The 26,500-nt window shown below is 44.4% G+C and overlaps 2 protein-coding genes across 2 annotated transcripts; both read left to right on the plus strand.

The window, feature by feature from the left end:
• The first annotated feature begins 5,702 nt into the window (after nt 1–5,702).
• LOC119287393 (glycine-rich cell wall structural protein 2-like) lies at nt 5,703–6,881 on the plus strand. Its single transcript, XM_037566930.1, has one exon. The coding sequence runs from the start codon at nt 5,732–5,734 to the stop codon at nt 6,614–6,616; it is 885 nt and encodes a 294-aa protein (XP_037422827.1). The 5' UTR covers nt 5,703–5,731; the 3' UTR covers nt 6,617–6,881.
• A 6,281-nt stretch (nt 6,882–13,162) lies between these two features.
• Nucleotides 13,163–14,392, plus strand: LOC119287394 (putative glycine-rich cell wall structural protein 1). Its single transcript, XM_037566931.1, has one exon. It carries the CDS (start codon nt 13,190–13,192, stop codon nt 14,069–14,071), a length of 882 nt encoding a protein of 293 aa, XP_037422828.1. The 5' UTR covers nt 13,163–13,189; the 3' UTR covers nt 14,072–14,392.
• Nucleotides 14,393–26,500: the final 12,108 nt, after the last annotated feature.

A 26,500-nucleotide genomic window follows, 5' to 3' on the forward strand; every position in this document is an offset into this window, starting at 1 on the left:
ACAATTAAAATGTTTAAATTGTTGTTTTCTTTAAATTACTAATGCATATGGGGATTTACCGGATTTGTTGTTTGTTATATCCGGCCCCATTTAAACTGTTTAATGGGAATAGTTTTGTTATGCTTCACCTCTTGCCATGTTAACCAACATTTAATATTGTTGTGTACTTAAACGGGAGAGAACTAAATAATTGATGTGGTGTTTTGTCAATATGCATCCCGATGCATATTGAGCTCCACTTAATTTGTAGGATTGCTTGTGCACTTTGCCATGCCATGCATACTTAAACCGGACATGCATCATACTTGATTGTGCATCATGCCATGATTATGTGATGGTTGTTTACCATGATTGTTTGCTTCTTTCCGGTGTTGCTTCTTCAGGTTGGTTCCATTAACGTCGCGTTTGTGAGGACCCGTTCGACTACGTCCGTTTGTCTTCTTCATGGACTCGTTCTTCTTCCTTGCGGGATTTCAGGCAAGATGATCATACCCTCGAAACACTACTATCTTTGCTTTGTTAGTTGCTCGCTCTTTTGCTATGCCTATGCTGCGATACCTACCATTTGCTTATCATGCCTCCCATATTGTTGAACCAAGCCTCTAACCCACCTTGTCCTAGCAAACCGTTGTTTGGCTATGTTACCGCTTTGCTCAGCTCCTCTTATAGCGTTGTTAGTTGCAGGTGAAGATTGAAGTTTGTTCCTTGTTGGAACATGGAGATGATTGTTCCTTGTTGAAACATGTTTACTTGTTGGGATATCACAATATATCTTATTTAATTAATGCATCTATATACTTGGTAAAGGGTGGAAGGCTCGGTCTTATGCCTGGTGTTTTGTTCCACTCTTGCCGCCCTAGTTTCCGTCATATCGGTGTTATGTTCCCGGATTTTGCGTTCCTTACGCGGTTGGGTTATAATGGGAACCCCTTGACAGTTCGCTTTGAATAAAACTCCTCCAGCAAGGCCCAACCTTGGTTTTACCATTCGCCTCCTAGCCTCTTTTTCCCTTGGGTTAGGCCAGCCCAAGGGTCATCTTTTTTTAACCCCCCCGGGCCAGTGCTTGTCTAAGTGTTGGTCCGAACTTAGTAGACTGCGGGGCCACCTCGGGGAAACTTGAGGGATGGTTTTACTCGTAGGATGTGTCATCCGGTGTTGCCCTGAGAACGAGATATGTGCAACTCCCATCAGGATGTCGGCGCATCGGGCGGCTTTGCTGGACTTGTTTTACCATTGTCGAGGATGTCTTGTAGAACCGGGATACCGAGTCTAATCGGAATGTCTCGGGAGGAGGTCTATTCCTTCGTTGACCGTGAGAGCTTGTCATGGGCTAAGTTAGGACACCCCTGCAGGGATTTGAACTTTCGAAAGCCGTTCCCGCGGTTATGGGCAGATGGGAATTTATTAACGTCCGGTTGTAGAAAACCTGAAGTCGACCTTAATTAAAAATGCATCAACCGCGTGTGTAACCGTGATGGTCTCTTTTCGGCGAAGTCCGGGAAGTGAACACGGTTGTTGGAGTTATGCTTGACGTAGGTTGTTCTAGGATCACTTCTTGATCATAGTTTATCGACCGTGCTTTTGCCTTCTCTTCTCGCTCTCATTTGTGTATGTTAGCCACCATATATGCTAGTCGCTTGCTGTAGCTCCACCTCATACCTTTTACCCTACCTATAAGCTTAAATAGTCTTGATCGCGAGGGTGCGAGATTGTTGAGTCCCCATGACTCACAGATACTTCCAAAACCAGTTTGCAGGTGCCGATGAGACCGTGCAGATGACGCAACCAAGCTCAGGAGGAGCTCGATGAAGATCTTGTCCTTTGTGTTGTTTTCGTTCTAGTTGATCAGTAGTGGAGCCCAGTTGGGGTCGATCGGGGACCTTTGTCGCATTTGGGGTTCTTTTTTTATTTTGGTTCCGTAGTCGGACCTTGATTGTATTTGGATGTTGTAATGCTTTATTCATGTAATTGTGTGAAGTGGCGATTGTAAGCCAACTATGTATCTTTTCCCCCTATTGTATTACATGGGTTGTGTGAAGATTACCTCACTTGCGACATTGCTTTCAATGCGGTTATGCCTCTAAGTCGTGCTTCGACACGTGGGAGATATAGCCGCATCGAGGGCGTTACATGTCCATCACATCATTCTCCTAATGATGTGATCCTGTTTATCAAATGGCAACACATGTCTATGGTTAGGAAACTTAACCATCTTTAATTAACGAGCTAGTCTAGTAGAGGCTTACTAGGGACATTGTGTTTTGTCTATGTATCCACACATGTATCAAGTTTTCGGTTAATACAATTCTAGCATGAATAATAAACATTTATCATGATATAAGGAAATATAAAACAACAACTTTATTATTGCCTCTAGGGCATATTTCCTTCACCGTAGGCATTAGAGAGGATGGTGCACACAAGAGGATTTCAGCCAAATTCAGGCCCTTGAATCGAGGTAATACCCCACTTTTATCTGTACTGAAGAATCCAGCCTCATATGAGAACTAATGTTTGTGTATACAAAGGGTTTGATTGTATGCTTGCCTCAGACTAGAGAATGTGAGAATAGATTGTAAGGTACCAATTGGGGTGGGGGTGGGGTGCCTACCATGCCTTATATAGATGGTTGTGGCTAGCCTTATAGATCCCAAGTCTGGTTGAAGTGTCCTGATCTACATGGAGAAACCTTGTCGGTTTGTACATGCCATAATAGAGATTGCCTAGCTAGATACGTAGAAGAGTCCTTGTCTCCCCCCTCCCAAGTTGGCGATGCGTACCTGTATCGTATGTGGACTTCGAGTAGTGGGCTTGGGCTGCCCATGTCTGTTGGGCCTCTTCTGTCCTCCGTTGATGCACCCTCGGGGCATGGCATCACCAATGGTTGAAAAGGATGGGGAGAATGCTGTGGTTTTTGCGATGTGGATAGAGGTGTCACTGTCAACGGGATTTAGGGGATCTGGGACTGAATGGTGCTTTTGATTTCAAGGAAAGAAAAAGGTCAAAACTACCCATTGTTAGCAAATCAAAAAGTCAAAATTACCTTAGAAAATCTATGGCTAGAGTTAGTTGGTACTCCGGCTCCTCTTTTGTAGTGCTAGGGTACCACAAAATTGCTCTAAAACTAAACCCCAAAACCCGTGAGCGGACAAGACATGTCTAATACACTAAAGTATGCCCACATAACAACACAACAGTGACGCCAACTACATTGCCCAAACTCCTAGTCATAGAACCACAACCACATCGACGTCCGTAGATTTCTTGTACCACTTTAGTCATTTTCTTTGCCCCCTGTTGCAGCAGCCTTTGAGTCACCCCTTTGTGTGTCATCACCCAAGAATGGATGAAATTACATGCAAAATAAACCACATTAGTGGGACCACGAGGACAAATTCCTTGAAAGCAAGATTTATTACTTTTTCTTTTTTTTCGAAACACGAGGCAAAAGCTTTGCCCGGTTCATTAATTAAGAAGAAGGTTGCCCAGTTAATTACGGAAAACCGGGCGAAAACCGATACAAACAGGGCCAAGCCCCACTCGACACATGGCCAAGCCAACTCGAATCGCCACACCACAAGGCCACACCACACTTGCCAACGATGCCACAACCATCATTGGAGCACACTAACGCCATACACACAGACGTCTCAAGGGTCGCGTTTGGTGGAAAGCAGGATTTATTTCATGTCTTCTATTATAGCCCAAAAAAATAGCAGTCACATCAATCATAAAAACCTTTGTATCATGTGCAGGAAAGGAACTAAACCAGTTTTGGAACATAACTAGCATATTTTATGGTGTTTCCGTGACACCAAAAGCCACACTAGCAACATTCCTAACAAATATATTTAGCTAGAGGACAAGCAAAGAATATGCACTCCATAGTCTCATGGTCTTGAGATAACTCACACAAATCATTCCCATGTAAGCCCCTCTTCAGCATGTTATCCCTGGTTAATATTCTAAACCTTCGACAAAACTCACACAAACCATTCCCATGTAATCCCCTCTTCAGCATGTTATCCCTGGTTAATATTCTAAACTTTCGGCTTTAAAGGAAGCTTCAACCTCCATATATGTGTATAAGCAAAGCTACATTTTTTCTAATCAAGAAATCACACATAGACTGCATTTGTCGCTCAAGTGCATTTGGAGGTTTAATTATACCATTGTATTTTTAGACACCATACTTCAAACTTTGATGGTTTAGCATAAAGAAATTAAATACCACGGTTTTATAAAGTGTAGTAACTCCAACACTATAACATTTTCGTAGTATTTTTAGAAAGAGGACATGACCTCTTTTTCCTAAACCAAACTAGGAAATTCTGTTATAAAAAAACTGAAGTATTCCGCAGCACTGGCATATTGAAATTTTAGGATTACCAAAATAAACGGCCAAAATTGACTTGATCTATGCCACATGGGACATGTGGTTAGCAAACTCAAAATTCATATACAGTAAAAGAACTCTTTAAAGATACCGTGCTCCGAAACTAGGCCAAATGCATTTGGAAACTAGGCCAAATGCATTTGGTATCAAACACCGACACTAACACTCCCAAGGCCAAATTGATATACGTTAATCGTAGTCGAGACCTGTTCAAAGGCGTAAGTGTATTTGGACTTTTGGAGATAGAGCAGCATGTGCATTAATTTCGGAAGTCAGACCTACGAAACACGATCGGGATGAACTGGAAAGGGAGAGCACGTACTGCTACCTTTTTTTTTAACGAAGGCTCAAGGGGAGACCGGCTTTGAATTAACGAAGCCATCAAGGGGAGCCCGGCTATATAGTACGTACTGCTACTATATTGTTGATACTAATCAAACCATTAATTAAATTATTAAAGATGAGATCCCGGCCGTCAGTGAGCATGGCAAGCTAGCTACCAACTCTTCTCGTAACCGTCGACTGATCTGGGGCCTTGCACGCAGCTGGAGAATCGAATCTGTCGAGCTCGATCGATCCTACTCCTACTTGGACACTGTCATTTTGACCGATCTACGTGCATCTCTCGTTGTTTGCGTCGCCATAACTATCACAAGATATCCCGAAGATCACTGAGTTGAACTAGGGTGCGTTACTCGGTCAAAGTTGAGGGCACCGGCGACGCTTTAAACCCTAGTAGGGTCACCGCTGGGCCGCGGTGGTTCGGAGATGCACGATGCTGCAAGTAGCTAATCCAAGTTAACACACACTTCTTCGTCGTTTGCCAGGAAGATTAACTTAACTCGGCGAGTAGAGCCGGTTACGAGGAAACGCCAATGTCAAAGGATCCGACGATCAACTTACACGTCCTTTCACATGTCTAGAGCATCGAACAGATATAAGTAATCTGTCCATGTTAGGCCACTTAGTACTAGTAGATCTGCATCGATAAATTGCCGACAAGAGTAGAGTAGAGAGAGAGAGAGAGAGAGAGAGAGAGAGAGAGAGAGAGAGAGAGAGAGAGAGAGAGATTTGTTGCATGACAATTGCTATATGCTGTCTTGCTAGCGGCTAATCGATCTAGATCGATATAGACAAAGTCAAAGGTACTACTGCCACTCTGATCATAGGAAACTTCTCATCGAATAACCCACTCAATACATAACTAAAAACGCTTGATCGGATCGCCTTAAGGTATCGCACCCATGCACGGCCTCCACCACTATATATAATCACCCAACCCTCTCTGCTCTCATCAGCACCCAACTCGCCTCACTCAGCCGAGTCTCACTCACAATGGCTACTAGCACCAAGCTTGCAGCTCTCGGTTTTGTTGTCCTTGTGAGCATTGGGTTCACCGATGCCGCAAGGATGCTCGGTAGCTCCTCCAGTGCTTCAGGTGGAGGGGGAGGTGGAGGTGGCGGGGGAGGCGGTGGGTCTGGTGGGAGTGGATATGGTGGAGGTTCTGGGTCAGGTGGAGGCTTAGGATATAGTGAGAGCGGTGGAGATTGGGGTAACAAGTGGAACTTCGCCAAGGGATTTGGTGGAGGAGGAGGAGCTGGTGGTGGTGGAGGATCAAAGGGTGGATCCGGGTCTGGCTCCGGATTTGGCTTCGGCACTGGCAGCGGTGCAAGTGGCTCCGCATTGGCCCCTAGCGGCAATGGTTATGCCAGTGCTGACGGTAAGGGCGGGGGTGGTGGCGGAGGTGGTGGTGCAGATGGGTCTAGCGGAACCGGGACTGGATCTGGCCTTGGCAAGGGGTATGGTGAGAGTGGTGTGTCAAAGGCACCGGCTCCTGTTGCTGGTGGTGATGGTACCAGCTACTCTGATGCTGGCGGTAGTGGTAACGGTGGTGGTGGTGGTAACAACGGAAATGGAGGTGGTGCCGGCGCTGGCGCTGGACAGGCTGGTAGCGACGACACTTCTGGAGGCTTTGCAAATGGGGGAGGAAGCGGCAATGGTGGCGGCGCAACTGGAGATGTCGCTGACGGTCCAAGTGTTGGAGTTGGATCTGGTGCTGGGTCTGGCGCTGCTCAGACCGGTAGCACTGGCTCTTATGGCGAAGGCTATGCCACGGGAATGGGCGGTGGCATGGGTGGTGGCAGTGGTGAAAGCCAAAATGGCGGAACTGGAAGTGGCGGAGGCAGTGGATCCGGATCTGGTGGTGGCGGATACCACTAAATTACCCTTTATTGAAAAAGCTAGAATGGGAACTCGACATGTATTTTAATCTCCGTCATTTTACTAGCACTTCGCATCAGAGGGCATGTGGCATGCAAGGAAGGGATGATCCTGAATGCCGGTGGAAGGAGCTAAATAGCATTTCTGGGATTAACATTTAATTCCACCTATTCAGGCAGGTTTGTGCCAATAGGCATAATAATGATGTGAAGGAGTAGCTCCTTTGTAGCCTTTTCTATCTCAATAGTCAAATTGCTTGATTCCATCGTTTTGTTTGCAATGTCTTTCTGAGTGCTATGCAATCTCCGACCTTGCTTCGTATTTGAAATATTCCCTCCGGGTTAAATGGGTTCGTTTTCAAATCTGTATCAACAAAATAGTTCCTGTCTTAACCATCAACATGGAAGGTAGTACTAAGACTTATAACACAATATTCATACCATTGGATCTACCGTACAAAATGTTATTCCATAATATATACTCAGTTGTATTTAAACCGTCATAGTTCGTACAAATTGGTACTCGAAAATGTTAGACTAAAGAACTATAACGTGTAAATAATGTTTGAACAGTGTCGATACATGAGACTTTACATCTTGAAAATAGAATGTCATCTATCGAAGCGCAAAGAACAAGAGGTCAAGATGAATGAGGGCCCCAATTTATTATCATGTGTGGAGAGAATATCGCAGCCCCTAGTCAGAATTAGAGGGCACAAGCTATTCGTTCTTACCTATTAATCTAAGTAATCAGTCTTGCCTGATACATCTTGTGATTGGTATAGGAAACCACCAAATGCAATAGTAAATGTATCTTGCACGGTGGCAAACAGAGGTTCCTTGATCATATGAGCATGATACAGAGTTAGTTTAGAAACGGACACAAAGCCATGTGGCGGCAGCCTCGGAAGGCGGGGCGGCGGCAGTGACATTGACAATATATCACCAATAATTGTCGGGGCGGCGGCCTCGGAAGGCGGTGTCAGTTGGATGCGCAGGGCGTGTCAGAGTAGTGGATGTCGGGCCGGCGGCCCCGAGAGTTTGCAGCATCGAGGACATGGACCTCATATCGTGTGGGCAACGTGGTTGTCGTCGATATTGGTCGTCGACATGTCGGCTGTTGCAGCAGGACTTGTCAAGTGCTTGCCTTTTCACGCCACCCGTGAGTCCCGGTCTGTTCCTCCCATAGCAGTCATGGCATCTTCTTTCTGGCAGTGGTGGAACCGTGGAAGGCCGGCTTGATTGGCGGAGCGGGGTCCCCCATTGGTGTGTTTTTGTGAGATTGGCGTTTGTTGTCGCGTTTGGCATGTCGTCGACGAGAGTGGGCTTGGCACTTTGGGTGTCGATGTTCGGGTGTGGGCTTGGCCCTTGTTTCAGTTTACGTCAGGTTTTCCGTGATCAATTGGGTACCTCTCTTCTGCTTAATTAATTAAAGAGGCAAATCTTTTACCTTCGTCTCGAAAAATAATAATTGATTTCAATGTAGGAGGATGTCTTTCCATTAATTTTGGAAATAACTACATCCGGAACAAGAACATGTTCTGTTCAGACACACCTCACAGATAAAACTGCTTACAAGAAGAAATCAACAAAAAAGAGAACTAGATCGCTTCCTACATTACATCAGACTACTACCTCCAGGTACAGATCTTCTATGTCCAGTACCAGAGAGGGCGTGAACAAACTGAACTGCGATGGCAACACGATCCTTATATATGTACATTAGATAAACAACGGGAAATGTCACATACTCTTTTTCTTGCCTTTTCACAGCTGCTGAGATATAAAAGCACGTTTCTGTTCTTGAAGAAAAGCCGTCATTTACTAAAGGGAAACCTTCTGGGAAGAAGATGCCTATGTGATCCTTGCCATGCCCATTAGAGAGGAGTTTGAAAATTAACATGGATGACATTATGATCACGTCCCTGTTCTTGAAGAAAAGCCGTCATTTACTAAAGGGAAACCTTCTGGGAAGAAGATGCCCATGTCATCCTTGCCATGCCCATTAGAGAGGAGTTTGAAGATTAACATGGATGACATTATGATAGCAAGGGGTGTTCTTGGTGAAATCAGCGTATTAACTCTACAGTCATGACAGACTGGCAAATATTGTGCCGAGGCACCTTGTTCATTAGCGCGTGCACAAGATACTTTGCAGTGGAAAAAGATTTGGGAAATACCTTGCCTGCCAAAAATACAACAGTTCTTGTGAGGGGTAGCTCATAATTCCTTGGTGCTTAAAACTAGGGTGGGCCATCTCCCCGATGAAGTAGGCAGCTAGGAGCCGGGCGATTTCTTCTTTGATTGTGTGGCGCTTCTCGGTGGCGAATCGTCGAAGGCCTGTTTGACCGCCCTCACATCTTTTTGAACATCCAGTCTGTTCTCGGCGATGTGTGCAGGAACTCCAGGCATGTCAGCGGGCCTCCAGACGAAGATGTCCCAGCTATCCCTAAGAATTGCATCAGCGCGGCCTCCTGATCCGTGCTCAGATCTCTTCCTATGATCTCCTATGATTACTATTTTGGAGGGGTTCTCGAAGTGTACTTGGAACTTTTTTTTGTCTCTTTTGTAGGTTGGATGGCTGGGCCAGGCTTGGGTTTCATGGGCAAGGAAGTTGCAGCCGGATCAACCATCCTCTTGATTTCCTCTAGCTCTGCTGAAGCCAGGGCGGCCTCAACATGCTCCAGGATGGCGACCTACGCTTCTAGTGCTCTCTCAGCGCTACCACATACTGCGATGGTGCTGTTGGGGGCTTTGCATTTTTAGTTGTAGGTAAGTGTAAGATGGTAAGGCCATGAATGCAATGCATTGTAGTCGCTGCGGAATGGTGCCCCATTTCGCATTGACTACAATGCGTTGTAATACCCTACTTCGGGCAAGTTGCCCCATTCCACAGCGGAAGTTATCCTCATCCCGGAAGAGAACCTCAAGGGAAATGTGCCCCAGCGGTTGCAATTTCTTTCCTGGGACAAATCCGTGAGAGCCGATCCCCCCATCCATAAATCCCCGAAGATTGCACCTAGTACCAGGGCAAATTTCCCTGGATGAGGAATATAGTCCAGGTGATCGGAGCGATCGAATGTGATGGTGGAGTCAGACCACTCTAGGTACTTCTTATGAGTGGGTGCAGTCGCGTAGACTATTCTACACATGAGCTTCTGGGCTCTTCATGTATCGGCAGCCCGGAAGATTATGTGGACTCCCTACATCATGTGGACTGGTGGGTTGTTGCAGATCCCGCCGTCCCAGACTTCGCTAAGACTAGCGCCGCTCCGTGTGTCCATGGTGATGGCAGGACACGGAGGCATACGGTATCTCCGTACTGGTCGAAGGTGAACTCGAGACTTTTGAATAGGAGAGTTTGGACATGGGAGGGCGGCGTGTCGTTGTAGAGCCGATCCGCCCTGTTGGCGACTAATTTGAGGGAGACGGAGATGAAGCTTTGGCTTGGCATGAACTCGTCGGGTATGATTAGATCCAATCTGGGTCCGGTCTCCGGCCAGCGCGGCCCCTACCTAGCACGCCAACCGACAAATCCGAAACCGTCTGTAGCCTTGGTAGGGTGGAAAGTGAGACCGGAAGTTCAAGAGGGGATCACACACGGGGAACTTACCGAGGTTTGGACCTTGATCGAGGTTTATTTTTTTTATTTTTTAAAAAAGAAGGATGTACCCCCGACATCTGCATCTGGAAGATGCATGCAACCATATTATTAATTATTCACAAAGACCATACAAAGTGATACATCAAGGCTTGAAGCCACCATCTTGGTAACACCGTTGCTACTCCTATCCCCTTGATGAAGGCGTGCCAAATGTCAGGGCCTAATACCAAACAGACATCGCATCAAAGCTTAACATCTAAAGCAGGGTGTCCCATCCAAGCCACTACCTCGATTTGGTCCCACGCCGATTTGGCACACTCCCGGTGAGCACCACACGCTGCAAGGGCCGTCACCTCCATCATCCCTCGGTCCATCCTCAGAGCAGAACTGAAGCACCGACCTTGCCAGGCCTCTCTGCCATCAATGCCACCATGATGCCAGACAGCCTCCTCCTCCTGCGCGAATCCATCTCCGCGCATCAGATGCCGAATCTCCATAGCGCCACGCCACCGAGATCCACCACCATCGATGTGTAAGATGAAGCACCGCTCCACCAAAGACGTCGTCCTCTAGTCCCTCGAGCCCGTGTGCACCTCCAAAAATGACGCCCCCAAGGGGGAAACGACACCAAAGAGCCCCCGTCATCCGATCTACTGATCTAAGGTTTCCCCGGAAGGTAGCAAAGAGTGGCCTTGAACTTCTCCTCGGCGATGCCTTCAGGAAGGGAACGACGCGGACAGATCTGATTGAAGACCTCCATCTCTCGTGCACGGGCCGTCGCCATCCTTGCCGGGATCTGAATGATCCACGCCGCCGCTGTCAGACCTCAACAAGGAGAAGTGCCCCACTGGTCGAGGTAATACCCTACTTCTGCTTTACTTTGATTAATGAAGTAAATGCCTTGTGTCCAATGATGTCATATTCTCCGAAACTACCCCCTAGCCTCACATTATAAAGGAGGACGAGACCTAAGGTTACATAATTCCTACCTGACCTAGAACTCCGATCTATGGGACTCTCTGCCCGGCTAGAAGCTCTGCAAAACACCCAGGCTGGCTCACCATCTAGCGTGCCGCCCGACAGGCCACCCATGGTGTTGCACAACGTCTCACTACATTTCTGTTACTACTAATAAATTATTCAAGCATATATTTGTTTTCAGGTGTGGTTGAATTGGCGACTCAACGGTTAAAGCTTATAAGCATTCTTTGACTCCGATCATGTAGCATATAAATTGAGGGTTGTAATCTTAGGAACGAAGACTGCGATCCCTTGCACTTGGGGGATATCAGTATGATCCTCAGAAATCTGGATGGAAGCGTTTAGTTTTGCTGCATATAGACACCTTTCCCACTGCAACGGTGTGCTCGAGTCAACAACAACATGCGTGTGATAATGGATGGGGTGGCTACTATAGTGGACTGATCTCCCGGATGCCTTCCAATCAGATTCGACTAGGCGCTATCGAGTCTCTTTAATGATTCACTACCCTGTTCTAATTACAAACACCTTGTCTCTGAGATCAAGGCTCATACTGAAGCACAAAATTTTATTCCTAGAAAAGTTTCGCGTGATCAAAATAGGGTACCTCATAATCTAGTCATCTTGTTGGGTGCACAGAGTGGAGCATTGCATGTTCGCTTAATCAAGGTCTTCCCTGCATTTCGGATTTTGTAACTTCAGATTGTAACTCTATTCCCTTGAAATATAATCCATAAACAAGAGAAGAAATAAAGAAAGCATACACTGACTTAATAGTATAGCCCACGGTATGAACATCAACACCAACAGCCAAGTACCCACCCACATGCCTAATATTGATACCCCCCCCCCTCCCCAAATCCAAATATATAAGACCGAATACGTTTTTCAAGATTGCTTTTGACTGTAGATAAAATTAATAATCTAATTCTATCATTAAAAACTCATTTCACAAATTCACATACGAATTTGATGGTATACCTTATATAGCATATACATCATATTTTCGTTTCAACCGGTGGTTAAAGGCAACCTAAAAAAACTTATTAGTCCCTATATATTTGTACGGAGGGAGGGAGTATGTTAGTCGCCGTGGAGACGGGTTCAAAGGTGTGTATTTGGACTTTTGGAGAGCATGTGCAGTAATTTAGGAAGTCAGACCTACGGAACGCGATCGAGTTTTGTTGATACTAATCAAACCATTAACTAAATTAAGATGGGATCCCGGCCGTGAGTGAACATGGCTAGCTAGCTAGCTACTCTTCTCGTTTCTGCCCACCCATCCGGAGCCTTGCATGCAGCTGGAGAATGGAATGCCAGCTCGATCGATCCTAGCCTGCCACTAGGTCAACTTGGACACTGTAATTATCACCGATCGACGTATCTCGTTGTTAATTTGCATGCGCCTAGAATAGAGCCAGAGTGCGCTACTCGGTCAAAGTTGTTGACAATGGGTTAGTAAACCCTAGGTAAGGTAAGTCGCCGGGCGATGCACGGTGCACGATGAACTCGGCGAGCAGACTAACAGGAAATGCCAATGTCAAAGGATCCGAGTCCACTGATCGCATTGCGTACCTACATCGATCATCAGCTTACGCGTACTTCCACATGTGTAGGGCATCGAACAGATATAACTAGTCTGTCTATGTCAGGCGATGGGGATCTTTTGCATACTAGTTGATCTGCATCAATCAATAAATTACTGTCGTGAGTAAGGAGAGAGATTTGCATGACAATTACATGCTGCACGTCTTGCTAGCGGCTACTGTGGAACTAGATCGACATATACACAGTCAACAGTACTACCGTCACTCTGATCATAGGAAACTTCTCATCGAATAACCCATTCAATGCACAACCAAAATCACTCGATCGGTTCACCGTAAGATCTCGCACCCATGCACGGCCCCCAGCACTATATATACTGACCCAACCTTCTCTGCACTCAGCACCCAACTCGACCATCTCACTCCACACAGCTCACTCACAATGGCTACTAGCACCAGGCTTGCAGCTCTTGGCTTTGTTGTCCTTGTGAGCATTGGGTTCGCCGATGCAGCAAGGATGCTAGCTAGCTCCTCCAGTGCTTCAGGTGGTGGTGGAGGAGGTGGTGGGGGAGGTGGTGCGAATGGTGGGAGTGGATGGGGTGGAGGGTCTGGATCGGGTGGAGGCTTAGGATATAGTGAAAGCGGTGGAGATTGGGGTAACAAGTGGAATTTCGCCAAGGGGTCTGGAGGAGGAGGAGGAGCAGGCGGTGGGGGAGGATCAAAGGGTGGATCCGGGTCTGGTTTCGGATCTGGTTCTGGTAGAGGGAGTGGTGTGAGTGGCTCTGCATCAGCCCCTAGCGGCAATGGATACGCCAATGCTGATGGTAATGGCGGGGGCGGGGGTAGTGGTGGGGGTGCAAATGGGTCTAGCGGAACTGGGGTTGGGTCTGGCCTTGGCAAGGGATATGGTGAGAGTGGTGTGACAAAGGCACCGACTCCTGTTGCCGGTGGTGATGGTACCAGCTACTCAGATGCTGGTGGTAGTGGTAACGGGGGTGGCGGCGGTAACAACGGAAATGGAGGTGGTGCCGGAGCTGGCGCTGGACAGGCCGGTAGCGACGCCACTTCTGGAGGCTTTGCAAATGCAGGAGGAAGCGGCAATGGTGGTGGCGCAACCGGAAGTGTCGCTGAAGGTCCAAGCGTTGGAGTTGGATCGGGTGCTGGGTCTGGCGCCGCTCAGACCGGTAGCACTGGCTCTTATGGCGAAGGCTATGCCACGGGAATGGGTGGTGGCATGGGTGGCGGCACCGGTGAGAGCCAGAATGGCGGAACTGGCAATGGTGGAGGCAATGGATCAGGATCTGGTGGTGGCGGATACCACTAAATTATCCTTTCTCGATCAAGATAGAACTTGGACCTCGACATGTATTTTAATTTCCATCATTTTACTAGCATTACGAATTGAAGGACATGGGGCGTGCACTAAAGGGACGATCCTAAGCATAGGTGGAGGGAACTAAATAGCATTTCTTGGATTAGCATTTAGCTCCTACAGCTGTTCAGGCCGGTTTGTGCCAACAGACATAATAATAATGTGAAGGAGTACCTCCTTTGTAGTTTTTTTCTATCTCAATAGTCAAATCACTTGATTTCGCCGTTTTGTTTCCAATGCCTTTTTGAGTTTTGACCCAATTTACATGTTCAAGTATGTTTCTTGTGTGCATACCCACGAGAGTATGCAAGTCTGTGGTTTTCTAGAGCTATGCAAACTCCGACTTTGCTTTCTATTTAAAATAACCCCTCGTGTAAGTTGGGTTCGTTTTTGAATCGGTATTAACAAAATAGTTCCGATCTTAACCATCAACATAGAACGTAGTATTAAGACACCATATTCATACCATTGGATGCACCGTACAAAATGTTATTCCATAATATATACTCAGGTGTATTAAAACCATCATAGTTCATAGAAATTGGTACTCAAAAGTGTTAGACTAAAGAATGTTAATGTGTAAATGAGGCGCCAGAAAAGAGCTTGATGTCTACTACACAACCTTTTTCTTGTAGATGTTGTTAGGCCTCTAAGTGCAGAAGTTTGTATGACAGTAGAAAATTTCTCTCAAGTGGATGACCTAAGGTTTATCAATCCGTGGGAGGCGTAGGATGAAGATGGTCTCTCTCAAACAACACTGCAACGAAATAACAAAGAGTCTCTTGTGTCCCCAACACACCCAATACAATGGTAAATTGTATAGGTGCACTAGTTCGGCGAAGAAATGGTGATACAAGTGCAATATGGATGGTAGATATAGGTTTTTGTAATCTGAAAATATAAAAACAGTAAGGTAGCAAGTGGTAAAAGTGAGCGTAAACGGTATTGCAAGGCTAGGAAATAAGGCCTAAGGTTCATACTTTCACTAGTGCAAGTTCTCTCAATAATAATAACATAATTAGATCATATAACTATCCCTCAACATGCAACAAAGAGTCACTCCAAAGTCACTAATAGCGGAGAACAAACGAAGAGATTATTGTAGGGTACGAAACCACCTCAAAATTATTCTTTCTGATCGATCTATTCAAGAGTCCGTAGTAAAATAACACGAAGCTATTCTTTCCGTTCGATCTATCCTAGAGTTCGTACTAGAATAACACCTTAAGACACAAATCAACCAAAACCCTAATGTTACCTAGATACTCCAATGTCACCTCAAGTATCCGTGGGTATGATTATACGATATGCATCACACAATGTCAGATTCATCTATTCAACCAACACAAATAACTTCAAAAAGTGCCCCAAAGTTTTTACCGGAGAGTCAAGACGAAAACGTGTGCCAACCCCTATGCATAAGTTAACAAGGTCACGGAACTCGCAAGTTGATCACCAAAACATACATCAAGTGGATCACGTGAATATCCCATTGTCACCACAGATAAGCACATGCAAGACATACATCAAGTGTTCTCAAATCCTTAAAGACTCAATCCGATAAGATAACTTCAAAGGAAAAACTCAATCCATTACAAGAGAGTAGAGGGGGAGAAACATCATAAGATCCAACTATAATAGCAAAGCTCGAGATACATCAAGATAATGCAAATCAAGAACACGAGAGAGAGAGAGAGAGAGATCAAACACATAGCTACTGGTACATACCCTCAGCCCCGAGGGTGAACTACTCCCTCCTCGTGATGGAGAGTGATGGGATTATGAAGATGGCCACCGAGAGGGATTCCCCCCTCCGGCAGGGTGCCAGAACGGGTCTAGATTGGTTTTCGGTGGCTATAGAGACTTGCGGCGGCGGAACTCCCGATCTAGGTTATGTTCGGGAAGTTTGTGTATATATAAGAGATGTTGGCGTCGGGAACAAGTCAGGGGGGTCTCCGAGGCGGCCAGGAGGTAGGGGGCGCGCCCAGGGGGTAGGGCGCGCCCCCACCCTCGTGGGTGCCTCGGGACTCTTCTGGCCCATCTCCAATACTCCGTGGGCTTCTTCTGGTCCCAAAATAATCTCCGTGAAATTTCAGGTCAATTGGACTTCGTTTGGTTTTCCTTTTCTGCGATACTCAAAAACAAGGAAAAAAACAAAAACTGGCACTGAGCTCTAGGTTAATAGGTTAGTCCCAAAAGTCAGATAAAATAGCATATAAATGCATATAAAACATCCTAGATGGATAATATAATAGCATGGAACAAGCAAAAATTATAGATACGCTGGAGATGTATTAGCCACGATCTGAGACGTCGGATCGTGGGCTCCACACGCACTGTCCTAACCCTAGTCACCTTGAACATCTCATATCTGCTCCACACGCATTTCCCAACATCGTTCCTTTTTTGTTGCTGCCGCCGGTGACTCCATCCCGGCCGCCGCCTACACAGTCGACGGGAGAGCAGGTCTCCGAAATCCCGCCTCTCTGGATCCTATACGGGAGAGGGGCGAATAGGTTTTTGGGAAGCGACTACGCGACTGCTCGCCTCTCTTCATCTGCTTCCTCTACATCCGCATCACCTTCATCATCAACATATCTCAGTCCGACGCCGACCGTCTCGCCGCCGAGAAGCTCGAGGCCGACAAGAAGGCTGCCGAGGACACTGCTGTTGCTACCACCGCCGCCACGGCTTCTGCCTGGCCTACTGGAGGGTAGAACGCGTTTATCCCGCTGCTGTTCATTTCCGCATTAGCAGTACTAGCATTATGTGTAGATGTGTCTACTATTTGCATAGTACGTGCTTGTCTAGATCAGAATCAATATGTCGTTAATTCTGTCAATGCCTTGCTAGTGATTTGTTTATGGATTAAATTAGTCAAAAAATTGCCTATTTATTCAACAATCCAAAAAACCTATTATGTGTAGGATTTTTTTGGCAAGTGGCTTTGCCGCTGCACTGAAATTGGATAAGTTTACCAATACGTACTTTAAGCATTGGTGGACTAAGACCACTTTATGGCTCACGGCTATGAACATATTCTAGGTCGCCGGTGTGCCCACGAGAACGATTGCTCCTGAACAGGAGAAGGTGTTCAGGGAGGCCACAGTCGTATTTCTCGGAGCAGTTCTTAGCATGATCGGAGATAAATTGGTCAACGGATATTTTCATGTGCATGTCGCCAAGGACTTGTGAGATGCGCTCGAATCTAAATTCGGGGCCACCAATGTTGGGAGTGAGATGTATATTATAGAGCAGTTCCACGATTAGAAGATGGTTGAGAACCGTCCTGTATTGGAGCAGGCTCATGAGATACTATGCATCACTAAGGAGCTTGAGCTTCTTAAGTGCGATTTACCGGGCAAGTTTGTCGCGGGATGTATAATCGCTAAGCTCCCTAATTCGTGAAGAAACTTTGCTACCACTCTGAAACATTAGAGGCGTGAGTTCTCAGTAGAGGACATCAGCGGCCATCTGAGTGTTGAGCAGAACTCGAGGGCAAAGGACTCACACGGAAAAGAGGCTGAAGGAACTTCTGTCGCGAACATGGTGAACCAGAGGAACTTCAACTCCCACAAGCCCAAGGGAAAGAACGGTGTCCAATAAAATACCGAATTTAAGAAGAAGGGCAAGAATACCTTCAAGGAAAACAAGAAGGATGAGGGTTGCTTCACTTGTGGGTCGGTTGAACATTGGGTCAAGAAGTGCCCAAACTAGTATAAGAAGCCAGGATAGGACTCCAAGCCTGTCAACATGATTGTGGTCAACAATGAGAATGGTGCATCTGGGTACAATAATTTATTTACTGTTTTCTAGTGTTTCAGCTCACCGAATGGTGGGTGGACACAGGTGAAAGTGTTCATGTGTGTGCTAACATTTCACTGTTCACTTCTTACCAGGTCATAGGCCATGGGTCCGTACTGATGGGGAATGGCGCGAGTGCTTCTGTTCATGGTGTTGGCACGGTCGATCTGAAGTTTACTTTGGGAAGGATCATGCAGCTGAAGAACATGCTGCATGTCCCCGCCATCAAGAAGAACCTCGTTAGTGGCTCCCTTCTATGTAGAGAAGGGTTTAAGTTGGTCTTCGAGTCTAATAAATTAGTTGTTACTAAATATGGACTATTTATTGGAAAAGATTATGAGAGCGGAGGGATGTTCCACCTTTCCCTCATAGATTTTTGTAATAAAGTCATGAACCATATTCATTCAAATGTTAATGAATCTGAAGTTTGGCATTCACGTCTTTGTCACATTAGTTTCGGTGTTATTACATGGCTAGCTAAGTTGAATTTAATCCCGAGTTTCACTTTAGCCAAAGGTCCTAAGTGCCTTCCATGTGTGCAAGCTAAGCAACCTCGCAAGCCTCACAAGGCTGCGGAGGAGAGATACTTGGCACCATTTGAACTCATACATTCTGATCTCTGTGAGATGAATGGTGTGTTGACTAAAGGTGAAAAGAAATACTTCATGACATTTATAAATGACCCCACTAGATATTGTTATGTGTATCTGTTAAATACTAAAGATGAGGCTCTACACTACTTTAAAATCTATAAGGCAGAAGTTGAGAATCAACTTGAAAATAAAATTAAACGAGCCCGACCAGATCATGGTGGAGAGTACTTCTCGAGTGAGTTTGATACTTTTTGTGCGGAACACAATATTATTCATGAGAGGACGCCTCCCTATTCACCCCAGTCAAACGGGGTTGCCGAGCAGAAAAACCATACTCTAACTGATTTGGTTAACGCCATGTGAGATACATCGGGTTTATCCAAGGCATGATGGAGGGAGGCTATATTGATGACATGTCATGTCCTGAATAAAGTTCTGACAAAGCACAATGAGATCAATCCCTATGAGAAATGGCCGAAGAGAAGGACAACACTCTCGTACTTGCGTACTTGGGGCTGTTTGGCGAAAGTCAATGTGTCGATCCCCAAAAAGCGTAAGCTTGGACCCAAGAGGGTGGACTGCGTTAATTTGGGCTCCGCTAAGAATAGCATTGGCTATAGATTTCTAGTAGTGAATCTGAGGTACCTGACCAGAAGGTTGGTACAATTATGGAGTCTAAGGATGCTACATTCTTCGAGGATATTTTTCCTATGAGAGGTATGCAAAGCACTTCTAGACAGGAATCTGAGGAGACTCTTGAGCCTTCCATTCCGATGGAATATTATGAACGAACACATGATGAAAATCCTAAGGCGGATGACGAGGAAACCCTTGGTAGGGGCAAGAGACAAAGGACTGCAAAGACCTTTGGTGATGATTTCTTCATATACCTCATGGATGATACTCCCACTTCTATTGCAAAAGCATATGCCTCTCTAGAAGCTGACTACTGGAAGGATGCAGTCCGTAGCGAGATGGATTCCATCATGGCTAACGAGACATGGGAGATCGCTGAACGTCCCTATGGTTGTAAACCATTGGGATGTAAGTGGGTGTTCAAAAAGAAGCTTAGGCCCAATGGTACGATTAAAAAGTACAAGGCTAGGCTTGTGGCCAAGGGCTATGAACAAAAAAGAAGAGGAAAATTTCTTTGATAGTTATTCACCTGTGGCCAGACTGACCACCATTCGAGTATTACTCTCGTTGGGGGCCTTGCATAGTCTTCTCATCCACCAGATGTATGTTAAGACGGCTTTCCTGAATGGAGAGTTATGCGAGGAAATCTACATGCAATAGCCAGATGGCTTTGTGATAGATGGCCAGGAAGGAAAAATGTGTAGGTTGTTGGAATCTTTTATATGGCGTGAAACAAGCACCTAAGCAATGGCATGATAAGCTTAATACAACTCTAACATCTGTTGGCTTCATTGTTAATGAAGCTGACAAGTGTGTATACTATATCGCCATGGTGGGGGCGATGGAGTTATACTGTGCTCACATGTTGATAACATACTGTTAATCGGAACCAACCTCAAAGTCATTGAGGAGGTCAAGTCGTTTCTATCTCATAACTTTGAGATGAAAGACCTTGGTGTGGGTGATGTTATCCTGAACATCAAGCTACTGAGAGATAACGAGGGTGGGATTACACTTCTGCAATCCCATTATGTTGAGAAGGTGTTGAGTCGTTTTGGATATCGGACTACAAACCATCTCAAACACCATATGATCCCAGCATGTTGATTCAAAAGTTCGAAGGCACGGCTAAAGATCAATTGAGATACTCTCAAATCATTGGTTCACTTATGTACCTAGCGAGTGCAACGAGGCCTGACATCGCATTTGCTCTGAGCAAACTGAGCCGATTTGTTTCCAAACCGAGTGTTAACATGTTGTTGAAAGAGTTATGCACTATCTGAAAGGTACTATGAACTATGGACTTCACTATACCGGATACCCGTCGGTACTTGAAGGATATAGTGATGCGAATTGGATCTCTGATGCTGATGAGATGAAGGCCACAACTGGGTATATGTCTACTCTTGGAGGTGGCATTGTTTCCTGGAAGTCTTGCAAGCAAACTATCTTAACGAGATCGACAACGGAAGCAGAATTAACATCATTAGTCACATCCTGTGTCGATGCAGGATGGCTTCGAGATCTTTTGATGGACTTGCCATTGGTTGATAAACCGGTTCCAGCTATCCTTATGAACTGTGACAATCAGACTGTCATCACTAAGGTGAAGAGTTCAAAGGACAACATGAAGTCCAACAAACACATAAGAATGAGATTAAAAGTTGTCAGAAAATTAAGAAATTTGGCACTACACGAAGTAATCGGGGATATGTTGAATTCCCGAGAGAGTTAGGGGTGTTCTAACGCGGCACTACACGATATAGGTGAAGGGGGATAACATCCGGGAATGTTTTCCCAAAGTCTGCATTTTCGGACAAATGAACCGGAGGGGGACGGTTCCAGGTTCTCTATGCTAGCTGCTTGTGACAAACGAACAGGGCATACTCGGATTTGTCATATTTTTCTGATTGATTTTCATATATAAATTATTTTCATCGGAGTTAAGGTTAATTTTCTATGAATTTCTAAAGTTATATGGATATTTTTTATATACATCCATCCATACATATACATCTACATTATATATACACTAAGCATATACATATACATCTACATCTACGTACATAAACATAAACATAGTTATTAAACATATACATGCCGGCAAAAAAATAAAAATAAACATATACATACATACATACATATACATACATACATACATACATACATACATACATACATACATACATACATACATACATACATACATACATACATAATCATATCCTACATACATATACATACATACATATACATCTACATCCACATACATATATATATATATATATATATAAACATAATTAATAAAAAATGGACAGCGGGCCGGGGCGGCGGTGGCTCACAGCGGGGGCGGCGAGGGCTCGGGGAGGAGGGAGAGCGTGCGGGCTGGTGGGCGGCGACGGCGATGGTGACGCTAGGGCAGGGGCGCGGAGAGGGCTCGGGGAGGAGCGACAGCGCGCGGGCTCGGGGGGCGGCGACGGTGTCGGGGCAGCCTGGCAGCGTCGTCGAAGGAGAGGACGAGGAGAAACTGCAGATGGCTTTTGCAAATTTTGCAAAGTCCTGCTTATATACACCAACCTTTAGTCCCGGTTGGCGGCTCCAACCGGGACTAAAGGCCCCCTTTCGTCCCCCACCACCCGGGACTGATATGTCCATTTTGCATCATGCTTTTATATCGATATTTATTACATTATGGACTGTTATTACACATTATGTCACAATACTTATGCCTATTCTCTCTTATTTTATAAGGTTTACATAAAGAGGGAGAATGCCGGCAGCTGGGATTCTGTGCTGGAAAAGGAACAAATATTAGAGATCTATTCTGCACAACTCCAAAAGTCCTGAAACTTCACGGAAGATGTTTTCCAAATATATAAAAAATACTGAGAGCAAGAACTTCACCAGGGGGGCCAGACCCTGCCCACGAGGGTGGGGGGCGCGCACCCTACCTCGTGGGCCCCCTGGTGGCCCTCCGGTGGCCGTCTTCTGCTATATGAAGTCTTTCGATGGGAAAAAAAATCATAAGCCATCTTCTCGGACGAAACTCCGCCGCCACGAGGCGGAACCTTGGCGGAACCAATCTAGGGCTCTGGCGGAGCTGTTCTGTCGGGGAAACTTCCCTCCCGGAGGGGGAAATCATCGCCATCGTCATCACCAACGCACCTCTCATCGGGAGAGGGCAATCTCCATCAACATCTTCATCAGCACCATCTCATCTCAAAACCCTAGTTCATCTCTTGTATCCAATTCTTGTCTTCAAGTCCGGGATTGGTGCTAGTAGGTTGCTAATAGTGTTAATTACTCCTTGTAGTTGATGCTAGTTGGTTTAATTGGTGGAAGATCATATGTTCAGATCCTATATGCATATTAATACCCCTCTGATTATGAACATGTTTATGCTTTGTGACTAGTTACTTTTGTTCCTAAGGACATGGGAGAAGTCTTGCTTTTAGTAGTCATGTGAATTTGGTATTCGTTCGATATTTTGATAAGATGTATGTTGTCTCTCCTCTAGTGGTGTTATGTGAACGTCGACTACATGACACTTCACCATTATTTGGGCCTAGAGGAAGGCATTGGGGAGTAATAAGTAGATGATGGGTTGCTAGAGTGACATAAGCTTAAACCCTTGTTTACGCATTGCTTCGTAAGGGGCTGATTTGGATTCATATGTTTCATGCTATGGTTAGGTTTATCTTAATACTTTTGTTGTAGTTGCGGATGCTTGCAATAGAGGTTAATCATAAGTGGGATGCTTGTCCAAGTAAGGACAGTACCCAAGCACCGGTCCACCCACATACCAAATTATGAAAGTACCGAACGCGAATCATATGAACGTGATGAAAACTAGCTTGACGATATTCTCATGTGTCCTCGGGAGCGCTTTACATCTTATAAGAGTTAGTCCAGGCTTGTCCTTTGCTACAAAAAGGATTGGGCCACCTTGCTGCACATTATCTACTTTTGTTACTTGTTGCTCGTTACAAATTATCTTATCACAAAACTATCTGTTACCACTTATTTCAGTACTTGCAGAGAATACCTTGCTGGAAACCTCTTATCATTTCCTTCTGCTCCTCGTTGGGTTTGACACTCTTACTTATCGAAAGGACTACGATAGATCCCCTATACTTTTGGGTCATCAGGACTCTTTTCTGGCGCCGTTGCCGGGGAGTGAAGCGCCTTTGGTAGGTGGAATTTGGTAAGGAAAAATTTATATAGTGTGCTGAAATTTACTGTCACTTGTTACTATGGAAAGTAATCCTCTGAGGGGCTTATTCGGGGTATCTTCACCCCGACCAGTAGAGCAAAGAGTTACTCCTCAAGCTACTGAACCTACTTAAAATGAAAATGAAAATGAAAATGCTTGCTTTGAAGTTCCTTCGGGTATGACAGAAAAACCGCAGGCTAATCCTTTTTTAGGAGATGGAACAAAACTTCCTAATGAACATCTGATATATGTGGATGAAGTTTGTGGATTATTTAAGCTTGCAGGTGTACCCGGAGATGTTGTTAAGAAGAAGGTCTTCCCTTTATCTTTGAGGGGAGATGCATCGACATGGTATAGGCTATGTGATGATATGGGGTCTTGGAATTACAAACGATTGAAATTGGAATTTCATCAGAAGTTTTATCCTATGCATCTTGTTCATCGTGATCGCAATTATATATATAATTTTTGGCCTCGCGAAGGAGAAAGCATCGCTCAAGCTTGGGGGAGGCTTAAATCAATGTTATATTCATGCCCCAATCATGAGCTCTCAAGAGAAATGATTATTCAAAATTTTTATGCTCGGCTTTCTGGTAACAATCGCACCATGCTTGATACTTCTTGTGCTGGCTCTTTTATGATGAAGACTATTGAATTCAAATGGGATTTATTGGAAAGAATTAAACGCAACTCTGAAGATTGGGACCTCGACAATGGTAAGGAGTCAGGTATGACACCTAGTTTTGATTGTGTTAAATCTTTTATGGATACCGATATTTTTCGTAAATTTAGCACTAAATATGGACTTGACTCTGAGATAGTAGCTTCTTTCTGTGAATCTTTTGCTGCTTATGTTGATCTCCCCATGGAGAAGTGGTTTAAATATCATCCTCCCATAGAAGTAAAAGTAGCCGCACCTATTAAAGTTGAAGAAAAGACTATCACTTATAATGATCCTATTGTTCCTACTTCTTATGTTGAGAAACCACCTTTCCCTGTTAGGATAAAGGATCATGCTAAAGCTTCAACTGTGGTTCGTAAAAACAATATTAAAACATATACACCTCTGAGCAAGTTAAAGTTGAACCTAATATTGCTATTGTTAAAGATCTCTTGTCTGATAATATAGATGGGCATGCTATTTATTTCTGTAATGAAACTGCTAGAATTGCTATACCCCGTGATAAAGATAAACCTAGACTGTGGTAGGCATGCCTGTTATTTCTGTTAAAATAGGAGATCATTATTATCATGGCTTATGTGATATGGGTGCTAGTGCTAGTGCAATACCTTATTCTTTATACCAAGAAGTTATGCATGATATTGCACCTGCTGAGATGGAAGGTATTGATGTCACAATTAAACTTGACAATAGAGATACTATTTCACCAATGGGAATTGTTAGAGATGTTGAAGTCTTGTGTGGGAAAACTAAATATCCTGCTAATTTTCTTGTTCTTGGTTCCCCACAAGATAGCTTTTGTCCCACTATATTTGGTAGACCCTTCTTAAATACTGTTAATGCTACCATAGATTGCAAAAGAGATGTTGTTACTATCGGTTTAGATGATATGACTCATGAATTTAATTTTTCTAAATTTAGTAGACAACACTGAGAAGAAGAATTACCTAGTAAGGATGAAATTATTAGTCTTGCTTCTATTATCGTACCTCCTAGTGATCCTTTAGAACAATACTTGCTAGACCATGAAAATGATATGTTTATGAATGAAAGAAGGAATTAGATGAAGTATTCTTTAAACAGGAGCCTATTCTAAAAAACAATTTACCTGTTGAAATCCTAGGGGATCCTCCTCCACCCAAGGGTGATCCCGTGTTTGAGCTTAAACCATTACCCGATACTCTTAAATACGCTTATCTTGATGAGGAAAAGATATATCCTGTTATTATTAGTGCTAACCTTTCAGAACATGAAGAAGAGAGATTATGTGTGATGCTAGTGATTATGCTGTAGGTGCTGTTCTAGGACAAAGAGTTGATAAGAAACTAAATGTTATTCAATATGCTAGTAAAACTCTAGACAATGCTCAAAGAAATTATGCTACTACTGAAAAAGAATTCTTAGCAGTTGTATTTGCTTGTGGTAAGTTTAGACCTTACATTGTTGATTCTAAAGTAACTATTCACACTGATCATGCTTCTATTAAATATCTTATGGAAAAGAAAGATGCTAAACCTAGACTTATTAGATGAGTTCTCTTACTACAAGAATTTGATTTGCATATTGTTGATAGAAAAGGAGCTGAAAACCCCGTTGCAGACAACTCCTCTAGGTTAGAAAATGTGCTTGATGACCCACTACCTATTGATGATAGCTTTCCTGATGAGCAATTAAATGTCATAAATGCTTCTCATACTACTCCATGGTATGCTGATTATGCTAATTACATTGTTGCTAAGTTTATACCACCTAGTTTCACATACCAGCAAAAGAAAAAGTTCTTCTATGATTTGAGACATTACTTTTGGGATGACCCACATCTTTATAAAGAAGGAGTAGATGGTGTTATTAGACGTTGTGTACCTGAGCATGAACAGGAACAGATCCTACACAAGTGTCACTCCGAAGCTTATGGAGGACACCATGCTAGAGATAGAACTGCACATAAGGTACTACAATCTGGTTTTTATTGGCCTACTCTCTTCAAGGATGCCCTTAAGTTTGTCCTATCTTGTGATGAATGTCAAAGAATTGGTAATATTAGTAGACGTCAAGAAATGCCTATAAATTATTCACTTGTTATTGAACCATTTGATGTTTTGGTCTTTGACTATATGGGACCTTTTCCTTCCTCTAATGGTTATACACATATTTTAGTTGCTGTGGATTACGTTACTAAGTGGGTAGAAGCTATTCCAACTAGTAGTGCTGATCATAAGACTTCTATTAAAATGCTTAAAGAAGTTATTTTTCCAAGATTTGGAGTCCCTAGATATTTAATGACTGATGGTGGTTCACATTTTATTCATGGTGCTTTCCGTAAAATGCTTGCTAAATATGATGTTAATCATAGAATTGCATCTCCTTATCACCCTCAGTCTAGTGGTCAAGTAGAATTGAGTAATAGAGAACTCAAATTAATTTTGCAAAAGACTGTTAATAGGTCTAGAAAG

This window comes from Triticum dicoccoides, chromosome 4A (genome assembly GCF_002162155.2).
Source record: "Triticum dicoccoides isolate Atlit2015 ecotype Zavitan chromosome 4A, WEW_v2.0, whole genome shotgun sequence".
NCBI lineage: Eukaryota > Viridiplantae > Streptophyta > Magnoliopsida > Poales > Poaceae > Triticum > Triticum dicoccoides.